This window comes from Crocodylus siamensis, chromosome 4 (genome assembly GCF_052110815.1).
Source record: "Crocodylus siamensis isolate JL-2025a chromosome 4, ASM5211081v1, whole genome shotgun sequence".
Lineage (NCBI taxonomy): Eukaryota > Metazoa > Chordata > Crocodylia > Crocodylidae > Crocodylus > Crocodylus siamensis.
The window spans coordinates 38,369,988-38,378,871 of record NC_143398.1 but is presented as its reverse complement, the minus strand read 5'-3'; the positions used below and the strand labels follow the sequence as shown (position 1 = coordinate 38,378,871).

The window sequence follows — 8,884 nt, the reverse complement described above, 5'->3', positions numbered from 1 at the left end:
CTTTTCAGCAGCGCATGTTGCCCAAGTGTGCACTACTGTCCCCCCCATGCCACTGTAGGTTTTTGGTTTTTTTAAACCATTGGATATTCAGTTCAGGGGTAAAAAAACCCACAAGAAAAAAAAGAATGGAGCAGCGCACTAATCAGGCAGCGTGCCCTTGTGGCACAGAGAACACAAGACTGTGCAGTATGTGGCACTGCAAATCTGTTTGTGGTGTGTCACAGGCTAGCTGGGCACTGTGAGTATATCAATTTTATCATAGGCTAACTGGACTGTTTGATTCAGTTTCAGATCAAGGAGGCAAAGTTGGGAGTGAAGTGAAGGCAAATTTATTATAGCTTACACACAACAGTTAACAGAAAGATAAATGCAATAAGCAGATCATGCAGTATTAAAGAGCTAATAGTAAATAACAGGTAACAACAACAGATAGATTAATTCTATTGCAGGCCAACTGAGCACTGTGAGGGTATTTGTCACTGGGCTGTTCAAAACAACAGACAGACAGACATGGGTTGGCAACTTATCAATAGTTCCTCAATGCCAGGTACGCATCAAGATTTCAGGGAAGTCAGACATCCCCGATCGACGCTGTCAGAGGGTTACCAGGGAAGGTCTCTTGATCAGGATCCGATCTTCACCCACGCCAGGAGCCTGGGGTCCGGGGGTGGAACAGAAAAGACCGTTTTGTTCCCTCCTTCCTGCTGGTTACTTGATACACATGCTTTTTATACTCAGTCTTATCTGTTGGCCTCAGAGCTACTCACAAAGTTGCTCTATAGCTGTTACCCTATGGGATTGAAAGGTGTTAAAAATTGTCATAAAAAGTTACTACCCAGACTCGGGTTTATCTAATAAGCACGTTATAATGCAGCACCTTTAGGTTTAAAATTGACATTGCCCTGCCTATGCCTCAACCCGTTTTTGGTTTCGTTTAAATATGCTTTCTTGGGATATTTTTTCCTGGAATGTGTTGGGTGGGCCAGGCAGTTGGAACCAGTTTATCGCTAAAGCTGAACCCTGAGCAGAAACCAGTAGGTCAGCTAATCTCACAGCTACAGCTTTGCCTATGGGGCCCAGTCAGTTTTATGAACAGTTAGTTTATCATTTTGGATAAACTTATGACAAATTACATTTGCAGTTTACAAATTTACAAGCTTTATATTAATATTACCTGTTTGCAAAATACCAAATGCCTCCAAGAAGCACGTATTTATTGCTTATTAATCCCTCTGGTTCCGGCTGTTACAGCGGCGCCACATTCAGCACAACTGTGCTCGTCTGGACGTGCCTTCCAAATCTCTTCCAATCCTCTTCCTTTGCCCGATCTCCTGTTGTGCTTTCTATTCCCTATTCTGTCATCCCTGCCTGATCTCCTGCTCTGCCTTCTGCTGCTGTTCTCTGCCCCCTCCCTGATTTGTCACATGCCACACAGAGGTTGCCTGTGCCACTTCTTGCAACGAGAGTCCATAACCTCCCAACTTGCAAGATCTTTACTCACTTTTTAACTCATTTCAATGATCCAGAAGGCAGGGCAGGGCAGCACTTAGTAGACTAATTCAGAAAGGCACAAGCTTTTGTAAGCTGCACACTATTTTGTTAGATGCTACAAATGGCCTGACAAAGCACACTGAAGCCTATGGAAGCTCATTGCTCTTGCAAAAGCCAAGCAGGTCAACCACTTTCATTCAGAAGAGTGGAAGAGATGCGGTCATTCCCCCTTGAAGAAAGAGCTGGTTGGCTACAGAGATAGCGGAAGTGAAAGAGGAGAATAAATGTGTAGTAGAGAAAATAAGCCTGGTCATGGGGCTTCTATTAGAGATGCTCTAGAGTGTATGAACATGAGCAGAGGAATTGGAAGCTGTGTAAGAGATGGGGGTTGACAGGACAGACTTTGTGATGGGAGATGGGGCAAGAGAACCAACAGTGAAGGAGTGAAGAATCATCTGTCAGCAGAAGAAATGTAAAGAGAAGAAGAAGGCTGAGAGACCTTGTGACGGAGTCCAGAATCTAGTCTATCCCCTCCCTAGTGGATTTAGTTTTTTCTTTTGCCTGAAAGGTTTCAGGTCTGCATCTCTGAGCTCCCAGGAGATGCCCACCCCCCCCCAATCTTACCTGGCTATTCCAGGGCAGAGGTATCTTCAACAAAATTATTCTGATTTGCTTGATTAAATATTTATTAGGCTAGAAAGATGCAGGAATGAGGAGCTGGGTAGTTTAACAGTTAGAGCACTAACCACAAAAAGGGGTCCTGGCTTCCAATCCCTGACCCAGTTACTAATTAGAATTAAATAGTGTAAGACTTTTGTATTTGAGTCCTCTTCCATCAGAGGGAAACAATGTGGATCTCCCACATCTCCAAGCTATTGACACCAGTCATGTTTTGTGCAGAGCCCAACTTGTTTGGCTTGCTCCAGCCCCTCGCATGCCATGTGCAGAAGATGATTTGGGTCCATGCATTTGGGTAGGGCTTAGATGGGAACTGGGCCAAGCTGGGCCACTCTGATGACTTACATACTTCTGGAGGACCTGAACATCAACTTCAGTGCCCATGGCCTTCTGGCACCTCCAGCGAGAGACAGCAACTGAACAGGGGGTTTAAGAATCAGTTTTTGACTCTGGCACCTAATTTATTTATTTATTCTTGTCAAGGACACATCTAGCTTTTCTACCTGACTTGTTGAAATGTCTATCCTACTCCAGTTCCATTACAGAGGCGGGGAGGGGTAGAGGAGGGAGAGCGAGGAGGAAGAACAGAGGCCATACAATACAGTTCCTCAGAGGGTGCTGTAGAGGTGCCAAATTTTCCAGTGATACAAGGATGATTATGATGCCAAAGCAAAGTCAGTTACTCCCACAGATACCAAGTCATTACAGTAACAACTACAAGAGTCCCTCCTGAGAATTAAAGCATGAACATGAAACAAAGTGTGGTTTTATTTGGTACATTTCTTATATTAAAAAAAAATTAGAAAGTTCATTCATAGCTTATTTTTAAGCCAAAATAAGCCAACATGAATAGATACCAAAGCACAGTGAGGCAGCCAGACATTTACAAGCTTATGCACGCCAATTTGTGGTGATATTTTAAATCATAAAAGCAAAATCCCAGTGCCTGATGATGCTACTAGAAGCATCCAGAGCCTTGCCCTGTTTCAGGTGTTTCTCATTAGTAAATTGTGCAAACTGCTCCAAGGTCACCTCTGCTCATGAGTAGTTTGGACTTAGTTTCACTTTGGGCCGTTTCTTAGCCCAAAGCCCTGCAGTACAAATTTAAGCTGTACCACAGCTGAAAATGTAGCTCTTAAACAAACAATATATTCCCTTTACTAGCAGAGGACTTGACCTGATGAGAGCCTTTTTTACTTGGATGCAAACCTCAAAGTAAGCTACAGTCATAGATCACTCTGCTACTACAGGCCAAAATTCTCAAAGGTATTTAGTTGCTTTACTTGCAGTTTTTGAGGATCTTGGTTCCTAGGGCCAAATTCCTGCTTGCAGAAAACTCCCACATACTGAGTTTCAAACTCAATCTCCTTTCACTTGCTATGCCCATGGTGGAATCATGTTACTAATACCACTCTGCTGCAATAGTGCTCCCGTTTTTTGAAATGAGAATTCTAGAAGTGACGAGTTAATAAACTCAACCTGTCTTCTGTCTGCACTACAATTCTTCATTTACTTTTTTAGAAAGTTTGAATAAGTGTCTACTGTAGCTAACCTGTCTTCCCAGGTCAAATGAATACCACTGCCAAAATATTACCATGAAGGTTGAGAAAGCAAAAGTCAAGAAAATTGAAAATACAAGGTTTCTACCACAATAGTAAGAACAGAACTTAAATAAACAAATAGTCTTGTATGATCTAGAGAAAACACAAAGTTCATTCATTAAGGTTCCTTTAACAAGCAAATGAGGATATATTCACTTTAGGTGGAAACCTTAAGTCGACTCCGAGTTATTAGTTTAGAACTGTTAACCGTACATGAATGAAATGTATGCTCTTTGCAGCACTAACTGGTTATAGTTAATATCCCTGACTATACTTGAATTTCCCTGAATTACTGTTTTTGAGAGAGAAAAAGATAAAATTGCCAACAATTTCTTTTCAAGAGGACTTAGCTCTATCTGTTGTCTCTGTATTGGTACTAGACTCTTTGACCTATCCTACCTTAAGCAGCTTAAAACTATATGCATTATTTGCTGAAGAAAAGAAAGCACTGCATATAGCACTAGTGCAGGAACTCTGTATATGCCTGAATAAGGTGCTGTTTCACAGGAGTACTAGCCAGGAACATAAAATACAACTGAGGGAAGTCTGTGTTTATCTAAAGTGATTTCCTGGGATGTGGTTCTGTAGGAGGAGAAAGTTAGGCAGGCATTTCTGGGGCTTGAGGGGCCTGATCCCAATTGGGATTTCCTAGGGAGGGCAGAATTGGGCCCCTGGAGCTCAGGGAACTCCTGCCTGGGACAGCTGGAAAGCATGGGCAGCTCCAGGCTGCCCACACACTCCTGTGATAAAGCTAACAGATGTCTCCCATAATAAAGTGGCAGAACTTATTACCACCTTTGTTGGACCACAAATTTGGGCATCTGTGGTGTGACAAATGGTATGGGTTGGTTTGCTTTCCCTTTGCCCCACCATAAAAATTGTTATGGCAGTACAAAGGCAATGTCTGCACCCTGAGATACAAGATGCTAAGCAACTTGGGCCCAGTGACTACTGAAGGTAATTATATTCCTAAAGATGCATATAGGCACTTGCATATTTATAAGCTGAAGTCGTATATCATGCTTAACCTATTTAGACACCTGATTTGCAACCAATTTGTATGAAACTCCCAAATATAACACTGGCTTCTGTATCTGTCACTTAATGATTTTTTTCAAAAGCACTTAACTTCCATTGCTTTTACTGGAAAGGAGGTAATTATGGAGCACCTATTGCATCTTTAGATAATAAACTCAGCCCACATGCAAATTTCATGCCCTAGCACAAGACCATCCCTTCTCTCAGCAGCATCACAATAAGATACCTGGACAAACTTAAGAGGCAAGACTCAGACTTCATTCTGATTCTAGATTGGATACTTTGACCAAATGTTGTGCTTGATAGGAGTGCCCTAAAAAGATCCCACAAATACTATAGTACCTTGGCTTTCCGCCTTCCCAATATTCTACTTTAATGCCTGGAAAGAATTTACTCCAAAAGGGAATGGATCCAAGGCAAGAGCATAATTCAGTCCGCATAGCTTCATGCTGATCAGCCTGATCAATTCTTTTTGTTCTAAATCTAGTCAAAAGCAGGGAAATTGTCATCATCTACCTCTCAGAGCTGATCTAATTGTAGATAGATTGGAAAAACATTGTTTTTTTTTCCAATCATCTTTATAGTGCCAGCACCCTCCCCCTTCACTTTTGGTTGGGATTGTTTTTACATGGTAATGATTACATAGTTTAACACAAATCTGAATGAGAGGAAACGATAAATCCTGTTGACAGTTACTTTAGCACTCTGCAAGACAAGCAATCTAAGTTTTCAGACACCTCATACGCTATTGTAAACATTTGAATTCTTTCTTAAGGAAAACCTGTTCTACAAGCTAGTACTACCCAGGTCTGCATGCCTCTCTCGGGCACTTCCCTCAACTGCCTCTTTCCCTGGCTGACCCCTACATACAAGTACATCCACTAAGTTGGCCTGTTCAGATTTGTTCTAAACAAAACAAAACAGAACAGGATATTCTGAATGTGGGGGTCTATGTTTGGGGGAGGCTGCATACTGCTCTGTGTACAAATGGTAAATGGGCATAAACTGACCAAGAAATAGAACTGTGGTTCTTTTCTTGGCTTCCCAGTCCTTTCAAGGGTGATACTGGGGGAGACCAGAGTAACTCTAACATGAAATTATTCTTTTTCTGCACAAAACTCCTTCAGGAAGGGTTTTGCTGCGGTATGTGGACATTTATAGACACTTTTCAAAACAGTTATCTGAATACCCACCATGAAGCCTACTTGATTTTTCAGAATTTCTGAATTTTCAGTACCTTTATATGGTCATTTGGGGGCAGAACACTTTCCTAACAGACATAACTCCAAATTCAAAATCTCTCTCATCCCATATTTTGACTCAGTCATAGTAAAAAGACAAAAAACAATAACAGGGTGGTTTTACCTATAAATGGTATTAAATTGAAGCCAGGTAGAACAAATCCCAAAACTCAGTGTATTTTTTTTTTGTGTTTCTAATCTTCAAAGTGATGCACCAGAGGTACTGTTCTTGAAACCAGTAGAGAAAAAAAAACCTATTAGAATTTCTTACTACTGATAACACTTTCATGTTTTGGACCTGCTAATATAACTAGCCAAAAATTACAGCGCAAAAAGTAACGGCTATTTTAATTTATTTTAATAAAAAGTTCAAGCAAACTGTTGCAATTTTTAAATTTATTAACATATGTGACCCAAAATTGGGTTGTCTCGATACCGATATGCAAAATAACCACCATCAAAAATGAGCTGCTGAGAAATATTTAAGACGGAAAAGAGCAAAATGGGAGTACTGTGACAAGCCATTTCAGAAACAAGTCAGCCCCTAAATCCTGTAATTTCCATAACTAATACTTTTCCATTATTGGTCCTTGCCATGATTTCTTTCATTTACAAACACTCCTGCCTGATACACTTCCAAGAGTTTTTAAACCTTCCCAAAACGCCCGCCCCCCACCCCAAAAAAAACTATGTACATTTTCAGCATTCTTCTACTTAGTGGTATGGGAAGCCTTCTCTTTTTGTAACAAGATGGAAAAAATCTTACTATGATAAGGTTTGGATTGAGAACTCTCCAAGCAATGAGCTGGCTAAAAATTTTAAGTGAAAATTATTAAGGATGTCTGCTTCTTATCCTTGCCATCACTCCTTCCCCTCTCTCCCCACCAAACGCTTATATTTATTTAAAATTTGCTTTGCTTTATTTTCCACTAGTATTTGCATAATTATGAGTGTACATTGAGTGCTAAATAAATCGCCACTTAAATATTACTTCAAAAATAATAATTTCAACTACTACGCTTTGGACTAAAAACTAAATTTAGGACATAACGGTGCCCAAAACTGTTTGAATGTCTAAAACACATTTTTGCTATTAGGTTTATGCTTAGTCAGAAACGCCTACTTCATCAGGTCCCTTAAAGCTCTGTATTAAGAAGGAACAGCTTTACATTGCAGGCTGGTAGTTCAGTAGGGAAATCTCAGAGTTAAATGCTGTTCACTTGATATAAATAAAAATATTAAAACAGAACCTAAATTGCATAACATTAGCAAGAGGGGAGGGGGAATCCTTTGTGTACGCCCAGACAGCACCACGCTTCAACAACACTAGAAAGGCAACTTCCATGTTTAACATTTGTAGGGACCACATGTGATGGGTGGAAGACTACATTGGAAAAGCAGAAATACAAGAATCTTGCTGAATAATGAAGAATGAATAAACCCATATCTGCCAATTTAACGTCAGAAGAAATGTCAACTGCGTAAGCAGATAATGAACCTGTATTGGGTACTTTATAGGGAACCAACAAATTTGGTTAAATGGCCTTTTTTAAGTCAACTGGCTTACAAGTTGCAATCCAATGTTTTTAAAAAACTATTTAGATGTGTATATCATACACAAACCTACAGAAGCTGCATAATGTTTTCTGCCAAGATTTTCAAGTGCAATGCATTTAGTTTCCCCTGATTCTGCTCTTCATATTGCATATTATAATAAAGGACCTTCCCCTACACCCTAACCTGCACAAATATTCAAAAAAAAATCATCATCAATCAAAAGGTTCACAAAAAATGAACTAGTCAATTAAATGAAACATAGCTTCAAATAAGCAGTAACAAGCCTATTCCTCCATTACAAAGGATCAAACTTCCCTGCATAGTAAAAGCATTAAACACATTTTGGAAGTACTATTAGGTCAAAATCAGACAAAAATAGATCAGACTACTGACTTGTTATTTTTGTCTTCACATAAAAACAGTTGAATTTGGACGTTCAAAACTGCACGCACCCAAACATGAAATACCACTTTCTACTTGTAATATGGTGAGGAAAAGGAAAGTCATTCGTTAAGCAAATGGTGTATATGGATGTTGATTGTCTTTCATCTATTAAACCTATGATCCATGATTGCTTCAAAATAAGTACTGCTAAAATGTAGTTGCAGGCACATCCAAAAGAACTGTTTCACTGACTTAATAGTACTTTGCCTTTGCCTTGCTGATCCCCCACTGCTGAAGATGGATCAAAATCTTCTATCTGCAGTGAAAACACAAACAAGGCAATTATGAAGATCACGTGACACAAAGTTCTGAAGCCCAGATGGGAGGTTTACTGCAATATGGAGGTTTGCTTCTGGTTGCTTCAGCACAAGCAGCAGCTGCAGCAACTATTTCTTCCTCTTCTGGCTCTTCCTGTACCTCACTGAAACTTTCTGTCTCTTGGAATGGATCCTCCAGCAGCTTCAACACCCTTCTTACCTAGGGTGAAAGCAAGAACTGAAATGTTAAGAGGTTCAAAATAACCTTTAGTTATTAGCTATGTATGAAGTTTGAGCCACAGATCAAAGAACATGGTGAAATAAACATATCAAGTAGTCTGAAAATAGATTCATGTGAAACATTATAGGTTCTGAATCATTATGGCACTCTGTTTAAATGAGAGGCTTATCATCTTAAACTATACTTACATTACCACTGAAATATTATCAAAGTTAGTAGGTACCCAAATATTAAGGCACCGCTTTTAACAGTACAAGAAGTACAAATGAATTCCCAACACTCCTGGAAAACAAGCATCTACTCGACAGATGGGGAAAGCAAGTATCCATTCTACAC

At 39.9% G+C, this 8,884-nt stretch overlaps 1 protein-coding gene across 1 annotated transcript in view; it reads right to left on the bottom strand.

Moving 5' to 3' along the window:
* Positions 1–306: 306 nt before the first annotated feature.
* Positions 307–8,884, bottom strand: part of SELENOO (selenoprotein O) — a 30,065-nt gene continuing 21,487 nt past the window's right edge. The window contains exon 9 of the mRNA XM_090042134.1: positions 307–8,527. Within this exon, the coding sequence (XP_089898260.1) occupies positions 8,333–8,527 (195 nt within the window). The 3' untranslated portion in view covers positions 307–8,332. The remainder of the gene's footprint in view (positions 8,528–8,884) is intronic.